The 21,655-nt window shown below is 44.8% G+C and overlaps 1 protein-coding gene across 3 annotated transcripts in view; it reads left to right on the top strand.

Moving 5' to 3' along the window:
* Positions 1-20,084, top strand: part of SLC6A5 (solute carrier family 6 member 5) — a 122,455-nt gene extending 102,371 nt beyond the window's left edge. For 2 of the 3 annotated variants that reach the window (XM_061613139.1, XM_061613140.1), the window contains 3 exons: positions 7,815-7,915; positions 16,706-16,873; positions 19,929-20,084. In XM_061613139.1, the coding sequence (XP_061469123.1) occupies positions 7,815-7,915; positions 16,706-16,873; positions 19,929-20,084 (425 nt within the window). Of the gene's footprint in view, positions 1-7,814; positions 7,916-16,705; positions 16,874-18,521; positions 18,551-19,928 lie in introns of those variants that run through there. The other variant, XM_061613141.1, reaches the window with a different exon arrangement.
* The last annotated feature ends 1,571 nt before the right edge of the window (positions 20,085-21,655 follow it).

The following is a 21,655-nucleotide window of genomic DNA, read 5'->3' as shown; positions in this document are numbered from 1 at the left end:
AGATTAATCTTATCCATGGGAAGCAGGCAACTCATGGCTACTGCATCCATTTCAATACCTAAAAATGACAGGACCTGGGCGGGGCCCTTAGTTTTCTCTAAGGCCAGAGGCACACCTAGTTCCTCTGCTAGCTCACTAAATTGGGACATTAAATGTTGGCATTCACCCGTGTTTGCCCTACCCGCAAACAGAAAATCATCCAGATAGTGTACCACCGTGTGCAAGCCCCCCATCTCCTGACAGCCCACTCCAGAAAGGGGCTGAAGCGCCCAAACACAGCACAAGAAATTGAGCACCCCATGGGCAGGGCCCTGTCCATGTAGAAATGGCCTGAAAAGGCGAAGCCCAGTAGCTCAAAGTCTGCCGGGTTAACCGGCAGGAGACGGAAGGCAGACTTGATATCACACTTACCCATAAACACCCCTTTACCACAGGAACGCACCATGCGCACTGCTGCGTCCAGGGATGTGTAGTGGACAGAACACAAATTATCTGGAATGAAGTCATTAACAGACAACCCTTGAGGGTAGGACAAATGGTGAATGAGCCTAAATTCCCCAGCTGCGTTCCTGGGAACAATACCCGGAGGAGACACTCTAAGGTTGGGGATAGGGGGAAACTGGAACAGGCCAAGAACCCGTCCAGCCTGCACTTCTTTGTCTATTTTCTGTTGCACTAAGTCCTCCATTCCAACCATGGATCGTAGATTGCGAGACCTAAAGGCTGAACGTGGGCCGGTGTAGGGAATTCGGAAGCCTAAGGAAAATCCATCAAACAAAAAACGTGTGGCCCCTTGGTTTGGGTAACCGTCCAGGAAGCGCTTCAACATGTCTAGTTTAACTGAGGAGGGGCCTTTTTCCTTGAGCCGCTCCCACAGGGGGCTGTTTCCAGCCTCCCTGATAATCTCTACCCCCAGCCCTAAATGGCCTGCCCCATGGGCAGGTTGCGCACGAGTGCGCAGCCCCACATATACATTCGTGTCAAAAACAGCATGGGTTACGGATGCAGGATCCCCGGGAATTAAATTCCCAGCAGAACAGCTGTTGTTGAACCCCTTTCCCCACATTACTGCGGGGCAGGGTAGCGGCCAACTGCTTGCTGAGCAAATGCCCTCTATCTGCTGTGTCTCTCATCATGGCACGTGCTGCCATCATGAACTGCAGCCACAGGTCAGGCTCCTTCCTATCCCAGGGGAGTGTCTTATCGCATGCCACCCACATACGAAAGACCTCATCGTAAGACAACCAAGCCAGGCCAGAAAACTCAATATAGGCCCTGTAAATAATGTCAAGATATTTCATCAACAGGGGCCCTTTCAGTGGCTGTTTCTCCATGATCACTCCTGCATAAATCAGGTAGGCTGGCAACCAGTTGTGCCAAGTCAGCTCCACCCTTTTACGTTTAGGCCTTTCCGGCTCTACATCCCCATCCTTATCCTTATCTCTCCTAGGCTGCTCCCTGTAGAGTAGAGTGAACAAGTCCACATACTCTCCACGCCAAATCCTTTCTTTGGTTGCAGGGAGCAGGTGAAATCCTAAGGAAACAGATGCCTCACCAAAAGGAATGGCACCTGCAGCAATCGAACCAAGTGTGTCCGAAAACGTCACAGGTGCCAAAGCAGTGGTCTGTGGCTCCGGTGCTGGAGTATTAGCCTGCATCGCCACCATGCTGGAGGGGGCAGCCGAAGAAACTGAATCACCTCCAGCATGCTGCCAAACTTGTTGGCAAGCCATTTGAAGTGGAGGTGGCTGATCCCCCTGAGCAGCAGCAACTCCCTGCCTGACTTGTGATGCAGAACTAACTGGAGTGGAGAATTGCCCACCCTGGCCTGAGGCCCACGGCCCCCAAGGCAGCCAACCCCATCCCGGCCACCAACTTGTTTGTGTAGATACAGGTGTAGATGCAGCTGACTCACCTGTCCCGATTCCTGGCCGCGGGACCTCCGTGGTTCTGGAATCCTCAGCCCGGGACTGCGACGCAGTGGATACCTGTGCCCCTGCAGTTGCTGCTGTTGCAGATGACACCGGAGAGGGGGGGAGAAGCCTCTACCCCCCTAACTGCTGCCAAAGCCGAACTGGGCCCAGCCTCCAGCGCATCCAACCTAGCTAGAATCAATGCAGCAACGTTAGCACCAGCACCCACGTGTTGACCATATGAACGCCTGTCCCACCCCTTGGCCCTTCTGGGCCTAGACAGAGCTGCAGTACATGCAGCCGTCCCTTGCATTGCAGGGGACTCTCTCGCTATAGCTGGCTGTATGTGCTCCTGCCCTGACGAACCTGCCCTCTGCCTCTCTAGCACCTCCAACCGTGCTAAAATGGCCACCCAAGGTGGAGCCTCATCTTCCTCCGGAGACACTGACACCAGGGGGGGCGCTTCCCTTTTGGACCCCCTATTCCTTTCTTGGGGGGCATTGTACTTATTAAATTCAAAATGGCTATATGTCTTAACCCAACTGGCCGACCAGCCTTTGGAGAACCAGAAAAACCCCCAATGTGAAGTTAGGTGTTCTTGCGTAACTAGGGAGGGCAGTAAGGCCCCTTATCAAGCCTAGCCTTGCAGGCAATAGAAGGCTAGGTGATTTTGCTTAACACCATGGCGAGGGCAGGCTTAGCCTTGCAAACAATAAGGTGAGTGTTCTTATTTAACTGTTTGGGTGGGCAGGCAGGCTGCACTCACAGCCACCATGGCCTCAGCATCTATTTGCACAGGCCTTGTGCAGCCACTGCAGCCGCCACCGTATTGGTGCAACCTCGCATCGCAAAGACCGGCCTCTAAGGCCTCAGCGCCACCCCCACATGGCCTGGCAGTCGCGGAGAAATGGTCCTCCAAGCCCCAGCACCAGCCCTTATTGCTGCTACCCGGGCTCGGCCCGGCCCCTCTGCCGCCGCTGCCACCGCCAGCCCAATCGGGCCTGCTAGGCCCCGAACGCAGCCTATACTCAGCGCCTAGAAATGGCGCCGACCACGCGGCCAACTAAATGGCCGCCGCAACAAACTGTCCCATGCTGCTCCGTCTCCTTCCTCGTCGTGAGCCAAGAGGCTGGAGGAGGGGGTGGCGCTGGCTTAAATAAGCCCATTAGCGCTCCTCCTCCTCCGTGCAGCATGTCGTGCGTCAGCTCAGCGCAATGCACAACATTGCCCTTACCTCAAATGGGTTCTGCGGCTTCGTCCTCAGCAGCAATTGCGCTCCTCCCGCCCAGGCTTCGCCCAGGTAAGCGGAGCTGGACTTGTGCCTGCTTTTTGTAGATATATTATACAAGTTGTTCAAATCATGCATGGCATCCCCATTCACACATGACATATCTGCATCCTAGGAATGCAGAGAAAAGAAGCTCTAAAACACATGCAAGAAGCGGCTCTAATTTTCTGAAGTGAATGCTGCAAGTAGCTCATTCATCTCTAATGGAATGTGTGTTCAGATAACTTTCTCCACAGTTAGAATTTATGTCTGTCTTCAACTTTAGCTCTCTCTCAAAAACCAATTAGCTTAGTGCTTTTGTGTGTTCTGCAAGATGAACCTTAACTTCTTTGAATGCCCTGTACTGTACAGTACTATACTGTACTGTAGTCTGGCGTTATCCCTTTAAGTATACTTGTTATAGCAGGCTGCTGAACCATCTCCCACCGCTAGGCTTGATTGCATGTCCACTGCAGTCTGTCGTGCTTTCCAAAAGGTTTTGAATTCCAACCAGTCTACTGCTAAATTATGGAGTTAATTCATACATAGATGTCCGTCATTCAAATAATCCATCATTCGATATACCAGCACTCAGTGAGCCACAATTGATATGGCTGCCACCTATTGTAAAGGAGGCAGGGAGGATCTTGTACATGCCTCTTTTATATTGTGTCAGCCTGCATTGTCTTTAACTCAGCAGCATTGCAAACAAGCAAGTACCTCCCTACAAAAACACAGGCAAGAGGATCTTTTCCCCTATAAATTAGGCCCATCCACATCCATAGTTCCTTGGATGGGCCCTGCTCAGTTGCCCAGTTCACTCAGGACATCAGGAAGTGAAAGCAATAATTTTGCTTTAGTAAAAGGCAAAAGGAGAAGAGATCCACAATTTCACAGGTATTGTTTTACAATGAAATCTCAGCAGAGTGGAGAAAATATTATCCTTTAGCCTTTTCCTCTGGTCCCAACTAGAAATTGAAGAAGGGAGAGGTGACACTAAAAGGTAACTCAGTTGTTGAACAATACTCACATTATTCTCACTGTACCTGTTGCATCTGGTGAGATGTCATTTTCAAAGTCAAAATTGATTTAAAAAAATATCAGCACTCTTCTGTGTCGCAAGAATGCTGGTAAGATTAGTACTGATTTCAGTTGAAGGTAAAATTGGGAGAGCTTTGGATTGCAGTGTTTGATTGCTTCTTAAGCAGGCTCAAAAAAGTCAATTTCATGAAACAGGGTAAGAACATAAGAAGAGCCTGTTAGATCAGGCCAATGAGCACTCAATTCTCACAGTGGTCAATCAGATACATGTGGGAAGCCTGCAAGCAGGACACTGGTGCAACAACACTGTTCCCCCTTGTGATCCCCAGCAATTGGTATTCAGAGGCCTACTGTTTCAATACTGGAGGTAGTATACCACCAGGGCCAGCTCCAGGAATGCCGGGGCCCTTGGGCATCAGCCTGCCCCGGGCCCCTCCACTCTGTTTCCGTGATCCGTGCAATGAGCTGTGCCACGGATCGCAAGACAAGAGCTTCCGAGCCACCTGCTGCTGCCGCCACCCACCACCACCATCCCCCGCCACCATCCCCCTGCTTCACCTACCTTTCTCTGCTGTTCTTTGCAGCTGCACGCACTGTGTGTGCAGGGTTGCCATCAATCAAGATGGTGGCCAAGGTTTCCGTAAGGGACTGAAACCTCTGCTGCCATATTGGTTGATGGCATGCAGTCCCTTATGGAAACCTCGGCCGCCATCTTGATTGATGGCAACCCTGCACACGCAGTGTGTGCAGCCGCAAAGAACAGCAGAGAAAGGTGTGGCGGGTGGCGGCAGCGGCAGTGGCAGCGGGTGGCTTGGAAGCTCTTGTCTTGCTATCCGTGGCACAGCTTGTGCCTCGGATTGTGGAAAGGGAGCGGAGGGCCCCTCAGGGGCCCCCCAGGGGCTCCTGTAGCTGCGGGACCCTCGGGCTAGTGCCCAACCTGGCCACCCTTTGGAACCGGCCCTGTATACCACCATTATGGCTGGTAGCCACTGAAGGTCTTATCGATGAATTTGTCTGAACCCCTTTGAAAGCTATCCAAGTTGATGGCTATTAGTAAGCACATCTTCTTGTAGCAATTTCCATAGTATTAACTATTCACTGTGAGACAAAGTGTTTCCTTTGGTCATACTGTCATGTTGCCTCCAACAGTAGAGGCAGAACATAGCCACTGTGGCTAGTAGCCATTGATAGTCTTATCCCTCAAGAATTTGTATAATCATCTTTTAAAGCCATCTGAATTGGTGGCTATCACTGCCTCCTGTCGGAGCGAATGCCATAGTTTAGCTGTGTGCCATGTGAAGTACTTTCTTTTGTCTGTCCTGAATGTCCCAACATTCAGCTCTATTGGATGTCCACAAGAGAGAGGGAGAAAAATTTCTCTATCCACTTTCTTCATGCCATGCATAATTTTATCATCTCCTCTTACTCACCTCTTTAAACGAAAAAGCCCTGAATGTTGTAACCTTTCCTCAGAGAGGAGTTGCTCCACCCCCTTGATCGTTTTGGTTGCCCTTCTCTAGAGAATTGACTCTTAAGTGATTAATCACTATACTGTTATTTGTCAGTGAACTGGTTATCACCAATTCACCATATCTCTCTCCTACTATGATATCACATAATATGCTTTTTAAGGGTATTTCTTTGGGGGGGCGGGTGTAAGCATCACATATGGAGGTAATAGCTTGTTCCTTTTTGTTTATGACTTGTATTCATATATTTACAGTGTAGTGTTTGATATTCTCAACTCCAGTTGTAGTAAAAAGTGACCACAATCAATGCATTATGACACATTTTTCATACTTTTGCTGTAGCTTCATGTATAGAATTAAGTGAAATTTTATGCCTGACACCTTTAAGGGGCTTCAAATGATTCTCTTGCCCAGCCCCCCAAACTCTAGAGCAGCCTTTCCCAACCAGTGTGCCTCCAGATGTTGTTGGACCACAATTCCCATCTTCCTGACCATTGGCAATGCTGGCTAAGGCTGATGGGAGTTGTGGTCCAACAACATCTGGAGGCACACTGGTTGGGAAAGGCTGCTCTAGAGCCACCATTGCTCATGGGTACCCCACTATGATGCCAAAAGGTTTCTGTGGTTCTCCAAGCCCCCCCCAAATTTGTCCTTTTAAAACCAACCTTATAATTGGCAATGCCTACTTGCACACTTTTTTGAACAGCTGAACCCTTGTGTTCTGCTTTTACTTGGAAGGGACCTAAACACTGAAAATGCACATCAGAAGAGCAAATTCAGCTTTGATCCGCTACTGTCACCAAAATAGAGAAGTTATGCATTTTATTTTGTTTTGAAGTGGTTTGTTTTTACTTTGGGAGTGAATAATTAATGGCTGTGACAGTGTTTCAGTGTTGTGTGGGCTCAGTAACATCTGTTACTGAGCACAGGCAGTTTCCTTAGTGGTAAGGAACAGCAGTGTGAGGAAAAGCAGTGAGAAGTCAAGAAAAAGAAACCATGCCATCCAATTGTCGTTTAGTGCCAAGTGGTGCTGTGCTGCTGAATTGCAAGGAAGCTGCACCAAATCAACATTAGTCCCTCCCTTTTTGAAACAGAAGGCACCTGCTGTGCACATAGTTCTGATGCAGCGAACTAGATAATGTGGCAGTCTTGTGAAGACCTAGCAAACAAGAGGCAATGGAATGAAATAATGTGAGAATTACAGGCCTGACTATTACTGACATCAAGGGAAACAAATTTTAATTGATACTGGGGAATATTGTTCAGGTTGGGTTCTTTGGGGTGTTTTACCTAGTTATTTTTGTTTGCATATTATTTAATACTCAACTAAATTTCAGTTCATGACTCTCCCAACTTTTAATGGAGAAACTACAACGTTGTTTCCAACATATTTTTAAAAGCACATTGCTCTTTTATTTTCTCATTCAGCGCTTACAAAATTCAGCTTTGATAGGATTTGCATTGCATTGAATAAATATGCAAGGGCACACCCTGAACTTTGATTTAGAAATCCTTTCTCCTGGCTTCCACATTACCTATTTGCCTATAGGGGAAAAGTTAACTACAACCAATGACAAAAAACAAAAACAAAGCTTGGCCACAAGCATTACTCTGATTTCACTAGTTACAGCAGAATCATTAGCAACCTGACTTTAATAGAGCTATGTATTAGGGGGGGGGGAGATATTGGATTTTTTAAATTTTGCACAGGCTCCATTCATTTTAATTAAGGTTTCATGAATCTTCATTGCAACAGCAACAAAAAGCCACCATCTCTTTAGGAAGAAAATAATGAAAATAAATATATGATCCTGTGGAACTGTAGCCAGTAAGGTGATGTTAGCTTTATTCTTTGTGTTTCAAAATATGGGGGGGGGAGTAGCCAGAAATATGTTTAATATTTATTACAGTACCACTTTTCTAAAGAGAAATAATTTATTAGGGCAGCTAGCCATATAATAACCCACATTATACCATATGGTTAGGACGTCTCTTGAAGAGGTGGGCTGACAAGTCAGAATGTCTGTTCCCATAATTAGACACAAGGGAGATCACTATAGCTATTTTGTAAGCTGCAGGCTGGCCTCTTTTGCATTTTGGATTTACATTTGTTTTGTTTTACAGGCTTGCAAAGATTTTGTGAAGACATAGAGATGATGATTGGATTCCAGCCAAACAAATTCTGGAGAATCTGTTGGGCTTTTGTGACCCCAACTATTTTAACAGTAAGATTCAGAAAAATGGGGGGGGGGAGAAAGCTGAGAAGGGAAGACTGCCTGAAATATCTGTTTTTTTCTGACTCTTTTTTTCTTCGTTCCTGCTTATCATACGAAAATGGCCACAACATCTCTTAGTTAAACCTATTTTCTAATGAAACAAAAATACATACAACTAAAACAGATTTAGAAAACAATCTTACCCCTACTCACCATTGCTGATGGCCAGGGGAGGGGGTAGGATTGCATCTTGTTGCATCTCTGCCATCCTCCATAGGTGGAGGGGAGTGCCACCAGGGTTTGGGAGGGTTTCCACCACAGTAAATCCCCAAATTTCATCCAGTCAGATGGAAAATTACGTCTAGCAGTAGCCATTGGAAAAGCCCTAAAACTGGGGTGGGGCCCCCTGTCGGCTTTGAGAACATCAGATCCCAAGCCCATGGATCCATGGTGCTTTTGGGCCCCTCAGCTATGCCAGCCTGAAATTATAGGAAACACCACCACCTGACATCCTGGCCGGTGTGAACAGGGAGGCTTTGGATGTGGCTATGGATTCACCATTCTGCTTCTCCCCAACTCAAATTAGATTTGTTCTGTCTAATACTAATGTAATTTATCTGAGCTTCTAGTAGCTGTATCTAGCACAGAACAATGTTTATTCATTAGATAGCTGTTCTCCCTTTTATTTCTGATCCTTGGCATGTGTTATTCCATACTATCTATGTGTAAACAAATTTAAGCAATTCTTGTCTAGCTCTAGATGGAGATAATGAGGCGCCAATAAATTCTCCAGTACAAGCCCTATTGAAATGCACTGAAGTGAAGTAACATGCTCTTGCATACCTCCTATTTATTTTCAGTGGGATATGGATGAAAGAAATTTCATTGGGTTGTGTGCAATATTCTCACTCCTGCACTGATGAAATTATACTGTGTGCAAGTATGAATCAAATGCGGCTGTAAAACGTATGTAAGGAAATAGGGTTTTTTCCTGTTGTAAGCTTCAATTACATCATAGTTCAAATCTTAGACACTTCATATTACAGTGGCTGTAGCCTTGCCCCTAGTAAATGAATTTTCCAGATTTAGGTTAGGGCTTCCTCTCATGGTAATGTTGGAGCTGCTTTGTGATGAGATCTCATATTGATATGGCAAACATATGTATAATCAGAATAATCTAGATGAGGATTTTTCCCCACTCACCAATAACCTGGACAGGAAGGAAGGTACTAATCAGGAAGCTAAGGAGCCCATGCAGTTGACCCCAGTCATGGGGCTCCAGTCAATAGCTGCTCAGGTGGCGGGACACAGCTGCCTTCTCAACAATGGTGTTGGCGCAGCTTACCTGGACAGGGCAGGGGCAGGGCAGCGATGAGGACAAGGCTGTGTGAATGCACTGGCAGCAGGGATGGATTGGCTGCGATGATGCATCCATGCTGCCTTGACTTCGCCATCACCCTCCCCTGCCCTACCCCATTTAGGTGAGCTGCAGCAATGCCAGTGTCAAAAGGACAGCTTCACCACACCGCACACTGGTTCTAGTGTACAGATCGTGCAAAATGTCACTCTAGGTAAGCAGTTTCCACTCAAGGTTGTCTGTGGGGGGAGGAATTAAGAAAATGCCTTTTTGCAACAGTTGACCTTTGTTCTTATTGTGTTGTATTGTTAATGTTTTATCATATGGTTGTTTGCTTGTTTGTTTAATTAGTTGTAAACTGCTTTGATGTTTTTAACAAAATGGTGGTATACAAATATATTTATAAATAAATAAATAAATAAGGGAGCACTCCCCCCCTCCTGGAATTCTGAATGTAATGGTGGGAGAAATGAGTTGCCAATGACATGTAGTAACAATTCATAGACACCCCCTCCAATATTTCTGCAGACACTCTTGCTTCCACTCATCCCCTCATGTAATATAGAAAGAGCCGTAAGCCCTGCATGCACTGTATGGAATGAACAAATGCAGCCTAACCAATGGGAAGGTATACTCTACTCCAAACCTAATTTTACTGTCAGTTTGGAAAGCACTATATCTCAAGATCCAGCTTTGGCAAGGTACTCACAGACAGAAATGGGCCTCGTGACAGTTGGTAAGAAGAGTGCATTAAAGTAAGCCATGTGTTTAAATGTTCTGTTGAACAGAGATGCCATATTTCTTAGCAGTGAGCCCATTATGGAGGCTGGGTGGAGTAATCTGCTGCCAAGTATTTCTCCCTAGAACAATGGTTGCTCTCTTAAGCAAGTTCACTTACTGAAATTGAACTAGTGTGACAAACCATTCTGGTAAACATGGCTTTGCTTTTCTGTGCACAGCTAAAGTATTCCAACTCAAAGCACAAGATACAATTTTATTGAAAAAAATCTGTGCAATTTAGCAACTGATAATTCCTAGCGCCACTAGGTGTCGCTCTGCATCAAGAGCTTCAATTTCCACTGGCACTCCAAATATAATGTGTGGGTTGTGAGGTGCTAGTAGAGAACTGGAGGGGAAATCCATTAACGTTTCTATAATAGTCAGGGTCAATCTGTAAAATGCTAAACAGTGTGGCATCCATATTATCATTGGGGGTGGGGAAATCGAACAAAGGAATTTAATATAAGCAGCCAGAATCACATATTCTTCCTGATGTTTCTCCTATTTTGTTGCAGTTTATACTTCAGAGTATTATAGAGAAAGATCCATTATGTCTTTGCATTTTAAAATGGATTAATGAACTATTTCAAAATTATAAAGACAGAACAGAAGAACCATATGTTCACTTTGCTGGAAATCTGAATCTCTAAGCAAGGAATACCCTACACTTCCATCTGATCATGATGCTATTCTACTATATATTCTTAGCATCTGTTACTGGCACTGAGATAAAAGAGTCCTTCATTTCCATCCTCCCCATCTAAACAGCTTATTTATGTCCAAGTATTAGAATCTAAAGTTGTCTGTTAGATTGAAAGCCTAACAAAAAAAAGGTTTTCCAAGATTTTAAAAAGTGCAGTACATTTCAACATTGCTACTCTAGATGAAAGCTAGGGGAACAGTTTAGGGAGGCCATGGGGGATAATCACATATGCACACAAATTGTGAATTTTGTCACTCTCCTCACCAAAATATTTTTGCTTTCCCTTATGAAACCTGAAATAGTCCTTCTCTGTGAAAAGAGGATGCTTTCAAATGAGAAAGGCAAGGTGAAATGGACTTAAAGCAGTAGGTCAATTTAAGATCAGTTAAAATAATAAAAGTCTTTTAACACTGAATAATTTCAATTCTAGGTATATTTATGTTTATTAGCTGACAGAGAGGTAGATAATGTACTCAAGTTAAGGAAAGGCAAACATAAGATAGCATGTGAATACACTACAACATTTTGAAAAAACTTATTATGAAATAGTTAACAGAAAGGAAGACCCCAATCCAGAAATAGTTAAAGTTTGTATAGTTTTATATTCTTCCTTTTGGAGAAACAGGTATGATTTAGGCATGCAAAAAAGACTTTACTATCCCTACAGAACATAGAGATTTGTCCCTTTTTGGTAGCAGGAAGGTGTGGGTAAGGAAGCAAGTAAGATCAGCTAGGTGAGGCCCTTAAGCACCTTTGAGGGTGATGAGCAACTCCTGAGGCCTGCAGCTCATGGCTATAGGACCCGGAAGTAAGATATGAACCACAATTGGGGCCAATTTGTCTCATCCACCTAGAGCTGGGGTCCCAGAGGGTGATGATGCAGGTGAGTGTACCTACACACCTTTATGGTGTGGCTTGGGGAAGGGATAGGCTAAATTGCCCTCCTCCCCGCCAGGGTTTGGTCACCTGAACAGCTGCAGGATAGCCTGATACATACTGTGTAGTTAGTTCCTGCTGTCAGTCTTTCATATTCAGATTTTTGGTTAATCTTAATAAAAGTGGCCCATATTTCAACTCAGCTATATATGTCCATGTGTTTATTGCAGCCTTCAGCCGCAATATTATCTGGACTCCAGGCACAGGGTTGCCAAATTACAGCATGGAACTATAGAAAATGCTCTGTTCGTAAAAGGTGCTCCTCTACTGTATGCTGTTCCACCAAGCGATACTAACCACAGAAGTTTCGGTACATAATAAGACCACTCTCATCCATGACTTGATTGTGGATGAAGGTGCCGATTTAGTGTGCATTACTGAGACCTGGGTGGGTAAGCTTGGAGGAATTGATCTGACCCAACTTTGCCCACCTGGATGCTCGGTGCAGCACCAGCACAGGCTGCAGGGAGGGGGGAAGGAGTTGCTATGGTCTACAGAACTTCCATCTCTGTCACCAGGAAACCACTCTGTCTTGGAGCTGGCTGTGAGGGCCTGCACCTGGTGTTGGGCCAAGGAGACAGTAAACTAGGGTTGCTGCTGGTGTACCGTCCACCCTGCTTCCCAGCAGCTTCTCTGGCTGAGCTGGTGGAGGTCATCTCGGAGCCCAGAACAATAGTGCTGGGTGATTTCAATGTCTATGCTGAGGCTGCCTCTAGTGTTCTGGCTCAGAACTTCATGGCCTCCATGACGACCATGGGGCTGTCTCAAGTTGTTATTGGCCCAACACATAGGGCAGGGCACACCCTCAACTTGTGTTTTGCTCCAGATGGAGGAAGAGGTGGTCTGGAAATGGGGCGGTAGATGTCACCCCATTGTCATGGTCAGATCACTTCCTAGTGAAGTTTAGACTTATGGCTCTGATCCTTCCCTGCAGGGGAGGTGGACAGATTAAGATGGTCCGCCCCGGAGCCTTATGGAATCCACTGGATTCCTGAATGCCCTGGGGGAGTTCCCAGTAGATAGAGCAGGTGAACTTGTTGAAGCTCTTGTCATGCTTTGGAACAGCGAGGCGCATTGGGCTCTCGACATGGTTGCCCCCGAGCGCCCTCTCCGGCACTGTGGAGCCCAGCTTGCACCATGGTACACCAATGAGCTAAGGGCAATAAAACAGGCATGGCTAGAGTGCAAGTGGTGAAAGACATGCTGTGAGGCTGATCGGGCACAAATAAAACATCATAAGCGTGCCTACTGTGTGGCGGTGAGGGCGGCGAAGAAGGCCCACTTCTCTGCCTCTATCGCATCCTCAAGTAGTTGTCCAGTGAAGTTTTTCCATATTGTCAGGGGTCTGTTGACATCAACTCCAGGAAATGGAGTCTTAGACCCTTCGGAGGTCCACTGTGAATTGTTTGCAAGGCACTTTGAGGGTAAAGTTGCTCACCTCCGTAGCAGTCTTGATGCCCCATCCACATCTACTGTAGTCCTCAATGAGGTGTCCAGTGCAATGTCTGCTGCAACTTCTTGGGAACGGTTTCAGTTGATGCAGCCTGATGATGTGGACAAGGTGCTTGCGATGATGCGGCCAGCAATGTATCCTCTTGACCCTTGCCCTTCCTGGCTTATTAAAACTTGCCGAGGGGGTCTGACTGAGTGGATCCAGGGTGTGGTCAACGCATCATTGCGAGAGGGAGTGGTTCCAGCTACCTTGAAAGAGGCGGTGATCCGACCACTCCTGAAAAAGCCCACCCTGGACCCATTGGTTTGTGACAACTACTGACCGGTTGCAAATACCCCCTTCTTAGGGAAGGTGATTGAGAAGGTTGTGGCGCAGCAATTGCAAGTACTGTTGGATTAAACAGATTATCTTGACCCATCCCAGTCTGGGTTGAGGCCTGGTTATGGGACTGAATCGGCCTTGGTCGCCCTGATGGATGCCCTTTATCAGGAGAAGGACAGGGCGGGTGCAACCCTATTATTCTTACATGATCTCTCAGCGGCTTTTGATACCATTGACCATGGTACCCTTCTGGGCCGACTTGGTGGGATGGGTATTGGAGGCACTGTTTTACAGTGGTTCTGATCATATCTCCAGGGTCGCTCTCAGAATACCATTGGGTGACTGTCTTTCGGCCCCCTGGCGGCTGTGCTGTTGGGTGCCACAGGGTACCATCTTGTCCCCCATGCTGTTTAACATCTATATGAAGCCCTTGGGAGCAGTCATCAGGAGCTTTGGGGAGAGGTGTCAGCAGTATGTTGATGATACCCAGCTCTATTTCTCCGTAACATCTGAATCAGGAGAGGCCGTGCAAGCCCTTGACCGCTGCCTGGACTCGGTGGTGGGCTGGATGAGGGCCAATAAGCTGAGTCTGAATCCTAGCAAGACAGAGGCACTGTGGGTTGGTGGTTCCTGAGTTCGGATAATTGGTCAGTTGCCTGCTTTGGATGGGGTCATACTCCCTCTGAAAGAGCAGGTCCATAGCCTGGGGGCGTTCCTGGATCCATCTTTGTTGCTAGAGGCCCAGGTGACCTCAGTGGCTAGGAGTACCTTTTGGTGAGACAGCTGCGGCCGTTTCTGGACCGGGATAGCCTGACCACTGTTGTCCAAACACTGGTAACCTCCAGGCTGGATTACTGTAATGCGCTTTATGTGGGGCTGCGCTTGAGCTTGGTCCGGAAGCTGCAGCTGGTGCAAAATGCGGTGGCGAGACTGCTCACTGGGGCAGGGTATCACAAACATGTCACTCTGCTGCTGAAAGAATTGCACTGGCTGCCCATTTGCTAGCAGGCCAAGTTCAAGGTTCTAGTTTTGGTGTATACAGCTTGGGACCAGTATACCTGAAAAACGGTCTTTCCTCTTATATACCCAGTTGATCACTGCACTCTGCAGGTGAGGGCCTCCTGCAGATACCATCTTATCAGGAGGTTCGTTCTGCACAATATAGGAAACGGACCTTTAGTGCGGTGGCATCTACCCTGTGGAATTCCCTCCCTTTGAATATTAGGCAGGTGCCATCTCTGCTATCTTTTCGGCGCCTTTTAAAGACTTTCCTCTTTCAACAAGCCTTTTAGATTGAGACCTATCCCAGTCTGCATCTGTGTTAGAATTGCTTAATATGTTTTTTAATAATGTTTTAAACCCTTTTTTAAAGTTGTTTTTTTTAAATGGTTTTGACGCTGTTTTGTTTTAATATATTTTAAGATCTGTTTTTATGATGTTTTGAAGTGTTTTTAGCACTTTGTTTGCTGCCCTGGGCTCCTGTTGGGAGGAAGGGCGGGATACAAATTAAATATTAAATAAATAAATAAATAAATAAATAAGCAAGCTTTCAGATCACAGTCCAGATACCAACCGTGCTACAACAGCATGCAGAAAACTTTCAGTTTCATAATTCACTCACACATGTGCACAGAGTATAGGGCCACCCAGACCCACACTTTCTTCTTTCTCTCATCCACACTCACACACACAGCTGAACTATACCTGGGGTGGCCGCTGTACTAGTTGCTCCTTTGTTACTAGCTGAGGGTTCCTTGCTCCAACCTCTTCTATTCCAGACTAAATGCAGGGTGCTAGGCTGGCAGCAGAGACAAATCATCTTGCAGACGGGCTTGCAGCAAATGGAGAACTACAGTCTGGTTGAACCTGCCTGATCAAAGAGCTGCCCCCTCTACCTAGCCCTGTGAGGATGTGCGTCTGCCATTCAGCTCAGCCAGTTACTGTCTGCCACCTGCCTGCTAGGCTCTGGCCTCCTGGCTCTCCTCCTCCCTGCCACCACTGCCAAGTGGTGCAAGTGAATAAGACTGCCAGAAGAGGCAGCTTGCTCTCACCGCTGCCCACCTTCTGTGTCACTGCCCACCTGCCCAACATCTGCAATTCTCAGTTGTAACCAAGAGGCAGTGTGCGCAGCCAATTTGCATTTCACAGCCTTCAGACATGCAAAACAGTGCCAGTTTACATGAGCAACAACATCATCAGAATAATAATAATAATAATAATAATAATAATAATAATAATAATAATAATAATGGGGTGGGAGGAAAGACAAAGGAAATAAAATAGCTTTCCCCTCTCTTGTCCAGTAGCAGGGAGAGATCTCAAATGCCCCTAATCTACCTTATCCATTTTTTTCCATTTGATTGGCAATTCAGTGTTGACATGAAGTGCTATGTATCTTTCCCCTCAACTTTTTTTAAAAACCAGAACTGCTGTGAGAGTTTGTGTATTTAAGTAGAGGAAATGGTGAGGCAGATGCCACTTAACTCTTTCCCTTCCAGCCATTTTTTCTACTCAAAATACCCTCAAAGCTGTTTTTCTACCCATGGGAAGAAAGATACCGTATAGAGCAGTAAAATGTGGTAACTGCTGGCAAATGGAAATGTATTTTGCACTGATTGATGAAGATGCAGCGTTGTATACAACACAGAGATAATGCAAAACTGCATCTTTTTTGTTTTTGCCTTTGTAAAAACTAATATTTGATGTAAATAACACTTGAGGTATTGGAATTATGAAGACTACAGTTTAAATTGATCCACATCTTGTGTAATAAAAATAGTCATTTTTATATGTGCCTTTGTGGTAACACTGTTATAAATATTCTGCATTAAATTATTGTATACATAGGCAGTTTATAGATGTTACCGAATTATGCATCAGCATAAGCAGCCGTAGTGCTCTTTATACAGTAATAACAAGATAATCACATTAAGTTACACTGCCAATAGTCTGTGTAATAAATATTTTTACTATAGGTATAAAGTTCTGGTCCTATTCCTTTATGGAAATCTAACTGGGTTCCATTGATTTCTGTGGAGTTGTGCTGAATTTACAGAATTTTCAGTACCTCTGATCTAATCACAGAAGCACATTTACTGTTGTATGTTAATGTTTGTTATATGTATGTGTAAATACATATGATGTCAAAGGAATCAAATAGTATGTGTATGTATATATGTGCTTGCACATTTTATGATGTATGCACAGTTTGTATTCAAGTGTGTTTGATGATGATTTTTTTTTTGCCAGTTCATCCTTTGCTTCAGCTTCTACAAGTGGGAACCCATGACTTATGGTACCTACCACTATCCAGGCTGGTCTATGGTACTAGCATGGTTGATGTTGGCTTGCTCTGTTATCTGGATTCCTATTATGTTTGTGATAAAAATGCACATAGCTCCTGGCAAATTTATTGAGGTAAACCCTTCACCTTCCCTCCCATTTTTAAGAACACCGGATAGGGTTGGTCTTTCATGTATTTACACTAGTTTCAGAAACAGTGCTTAGAAAGTTACAACAGTCATTAATGAATGCTATGTTGCCATTTTGATGCATGGGGAGGATCTGGTGGATGGGTGTTGGGATCAGGAATGTGTAGAAATGACGTATGGTCTCATTTTACACTGTATGGGAATTGCTGAAGTACCACTCCTTCCAATGCTACCAGGAAACTGTGGGACATTTGGAAGAGCCCCATAGATCAGGGCGGGAAACGTGCCACTCTATCTGACCCTTGGAACTCTTCCTAGGTCACACCCCTCACTGGCCCTGCGTCGCACCCTGAATATTTGTGTCCTTGAATTCTGTTGAGGCCTCTTGCTTGCCTGGAGAGAGAATACAGAGGGCTGTGTGAGTGTGTAGAGACTAGCTTAATGTACAAAGGTGAAATTTACATGCATTGTGCCACCCACCACTAGCATATGACTGTTGATAAGTCACCCAGAAGGTAAAGCAACTCTCAGGCTGAAAAAAGGTTCCCCACCCCTGCTATAGATCTTTCCAATGACAGTCTCACACTAGAGTAATACAAGCATTGGGAAGAGCCACAGTATGGACTCTACCCACATTATTCCAATAGCAGAGAATGGAGTAGTGCTGCAGCAGTTTCATGGCTGACATAAAATGAGACCCGACTCTTATTGGTAAATTTATTAACTTTTACTCAGGGAGTAGACTTCCAAGTAGGTCCAGGACAGAATAAAATTTCATTGTCTGAGCTTATGCTTGTGTTTAGAGGTTTTAAAAGTTAGAAGCTACAAGGGCATTTCCAGAATACGCATGTATCCAGGGCTGGCACCAGAGGGTGGCCAGGTCAGGCCCTGGCCAAGGGCCCCTGTGGCCCAGAGGGGCCCCTGAAGGGCCCTTCCTTAGGGTTGGAGGGTGGCACTCCCATTTCACGATCCACGGCAGTGTCGACTCCTGACTTTGCAGTAGATCGCAAAGAGGGAGCTCCTAGGCACTCCCCCCATATGGACCGTGTGGGCTTCAAAAAGCCTGCACACAAACCCCACCTCCCTCTCCCATTGCTGGGAATGCTGGGAGTGCTGAGCGCACATGCCTGCCATCAACCAAGATGGCAGCGGAGGCTTCTCTAAGGGGCTGATGGTCCTGCTGCCATCTTGGTAGATGGCAGGCGTGTGTGTGTGCATAGCGTAGTGCACGTGTGTGCCATCAACTAAGATGTCAGTGGGGGCATCAGCCCCCTTAGGGAAGCCCTCACCGCCATCTTGGTTGATAGTATGCATGCATGCACAGTGCATAAGCAGTTAAAATGAAGCAATGGGAGAGGTAGGTGGGGCATGCAGTCAGGTGCCACAGGGCCCAGGGCAGGCTGGTGCCGAAGGGCCCAGTCATGCCTGGTGCCGGCCCTGCATGTACCATATGTCTGCAAGTACACAGCTGATATTTTTAAAATCCACTTTTATTGTTGGAATGTATCTGTGTCCATATTTGGAGCCTAGTTCCAATTAACCAGCCATCACACAAGTATGTAGGATTTGTATTGTTATCGGTTATATGGCACTGCAAAGATCTGCATGAATAACAATTTGGAGAATATTTGCAGAATATCTGAACACCCAGAGGATATCAGGAGAATATTTGACATGCAAATTTGCAAGTAAGAATTTTAGGGAGTAAATACATCCCAGCTCTATTTTAAAACATTAACATACTAATTATTCAGCACTGATGAAGTGATGATAGTCCATGTTGACTCAGAATATATATTTTAAAGGGTCTCTTCTGTAAACAATATGGAGTAAAGTTGAAAGATTTTACGCTCAGTGGACAGGACAGACACTTCATAGTCTGAGCTGTTGCTGAAAAAATGCATGTAACCTGCTCTCATGAGTTTCATAATAAATAATATTACAAGTTTTCTTTAGGGGCCCAGTCCCTAAGTCTGGAGACAATAATTTTTTAAAATCAAAATAAGCAAATCATAAACATGCCTTAGGAGTTTTAGGGATCAGGAAAACAATACAAACTGGAGTTTATTGTTTTATTTTGAGTCTTCTGAACTGTCTGTAAAGCTCATTAACCCCTATTCTGAAAACTATTGCATTTTTACTGGCTGCTTCCTTTTCTCTCTGAAGTCAGTAACTTTGTTTCTGGACTTCTAATGGTACAAGGACTGGATTGGCTTGCCAAAAAACTGCTATCACTTCTCCTTTTAAATCATGGTACCCAAAGCAGTACCAAAACATCACCTTCTTGTTTGAAAGGAATATATTTCGCTGCAGCAGTTATTTCATTTTCAGCACAGTATTTCCTGAGTTACCCAGTTCATTACAGTTGATTTGGGAGGCAACGGTTGCAAGTTGGTAATTAAGCAGAAATTAAAATAACTGATATGGAGGCTTGATTCCTTTTAATAGGCAATAAACATATAATTGTTCCCTCTTAAACCATCATAAACAGGTTTTTCTTTCCCTTTTTTATATAAAATGCATTGATCAAATTATATCTTTAACAATGAATTCAGTAGCAAGATTAACAAGTTTTTCATTGTCTGTATCTCTGCAGAATTAATCCCCTCCTCCATAGATAGCAATAAAATAATTTGTGATCTGATGATTAAAATCTTTGCTAATTCTTGGCAGTGTATTACGTTTTAGTCATCTGCATACTTTCAGGAAATTTGCTAAACAAAAATCCTATTATTTTCATGCAGTAACCTACTGCTTAGATGACTGGGCTAGATAATTGAGCCCATGTCCTTTGGTTTGTGAGCTTGGTGACTGGTGACTATGACTGTGAGTTGTTTTCATGTATCTGGGGGACTAGAGGGAGAGAAGATGGGGAAGTCTGGATATTTAAAACCTGCACATTTTATTTTCTACTTATCTTGCAGAAAATAAACACTGAATGGCAGGGTATTTTCATATTACTGTGCAGTCATTTCAATTGATTCTAATCTACTTTTTGTTATTTATTTATTCTCCCCACTTCCCCTACCTGCAAATTCTAGAGGCTCAAGTTGGTCTGCTCTCCACAGCCAGATTGGGGACCATTTTTGGCTAAACACCGTGGTGAACGCTACCAGAATATGATAGACCCACTGGGAACGTCTTCCCTTGGACTTAAATTGCCACCGAAAGATTTTGAACTGGAGACCCAGTGCTAGTAATTCCCCCTCTTGTGGCCATGTTGTACAGCTCTTTCTTTCTTTCTTTCTTTCTTTCTTTCTTTCTTTCTTTCTTTCTTTCTTTCTTTCTTTCTTTCTTTCTTTCTTTCTTTCTTTCTTTCTTTCTTTCTTCATTGTCCCCTTTCTTTTACACAGTGCCTGAAGGTGGTTACTTAGAAAGTATGATTTACTGTTGCATGCCTATAGTAAAGAACTAGATAGACCACTTTAAGTACTGGATTTAGTTTTTTATATACAGTGGTGCCCAGGAACAAATACATACACTGTGGAACAGTTGTATTGGGAACAGTTGTACTGGGAAATTGCTTCTGTGAGTATTTGGCCAATTCTGCTCTTAGGGCTCATTCACTCAATTTGGTTTTGTTTGTTTCAGCTGAACGAGTGGGAAACAAGTTGCTGGCACCTTCTGGGCAGCCCATGAATACTGCCTCTGGTTCAGTTTTGCTGATAGACAAGTGGGTTCACAACTATATGCAGTGCTGGGCAGATTACTGAAAAAAAACCCTATACATCCATATTTGTCATCTCATTGTTGTTTTAAAAAGAAAAGTGGATTTGTCACAAAATCAACCTAGCAGAGAAACACCTATAGCCTATTTTCAAGACCCATAAAAATCCATAAATACAGGGCTAAAAGAGTGGGGACAATTGACTATGTCTTCCTGAGTGAAAGTCACAACAACTTGCTTTCCTGCTCTGTGCTCATTGATTTTGAAGGATATTAAATTAGGCCTGGGAACCATCTGGGCCAAGTTTCTTAATATGTAAAACTATGGAACGCTACAACCAAGCCGTTGGATTGCCATCCGGACAAATCCTCTTCATATCTATTTGCCCCAAGTTATAAGCACCCTAATATTTTAATGAAACGTGTGGTTGTCACTGGGCTGTAACTGGATAGATAGATAGATAGGAGAAGAGTTAGGTTAGTAGCCTATTGAGCCTACCAGACTTACCAGACTTGACTGGCAGCCAGTCTTGAAGTTCTCTCAGGCCAAAGCCTTTTCCATCCTGAGATCCCTTTTATTGAGCATGCTAAGGTTTGAACTTGGAATTTCATACCTGAAAACATCCTGGAGTGATGCTTCACATACACAAGCTGGAGGTGGTTGAATGAAAATTTAAAATTGCAGCATGCAGCTGAGAAAAGTTCATATGCAACGTATGGGACTAGATTCCTACCTCGGTAATGCCAGATATAAATGTAGAAGGACTACACTGAATTTGAATTGAGTCTTCCAGCATTTATGCCATAGGAGCCAAATGTGGCCCACTGATTCTGCCAACATGTCTTCCATTCAGTGGCTGCTGGTTACATTGGCACTAGCAGAGTTGCTTTGTAAAGCATGCAAGGAGACAGCCTTTCAATACAGTGCACTAATATAATATGATGCTTGGCATTGGTGTAGAGAGAGATTAATGAGCCTTTCAAACTTTAAAGGGTGCTTGTGTGTGTGGAGAAAAATAAAATAAGAGCATGATGTGTACTGTGTGAGAAAAAGATGTATCTCTGTTTTGAAATCTGATGCAAAAGAGTGCCAAGCTGAGGT

This window comes from Rhineura floridana, chromosome 2 (genome assembly GCF_030035675.1).
Source record: "Rhineura floridana isolate rRhiFlo1 chromosome 2, rRhiFlo1.hap2, whole genome shotgun sequence".
Taxonomy (NCBI): domain Eukaryota; kingdom Metazoa; phylum Chordata; class Lepidosauria; order Squamata; family Rhineuridae; genus Rhineura; species Rhineura floridana.
The sequence above is the reverse complement of the archived record's forward strand: the minus strand, read 5'-3'. Positions and strand labels throughout refer to the sequence as shown.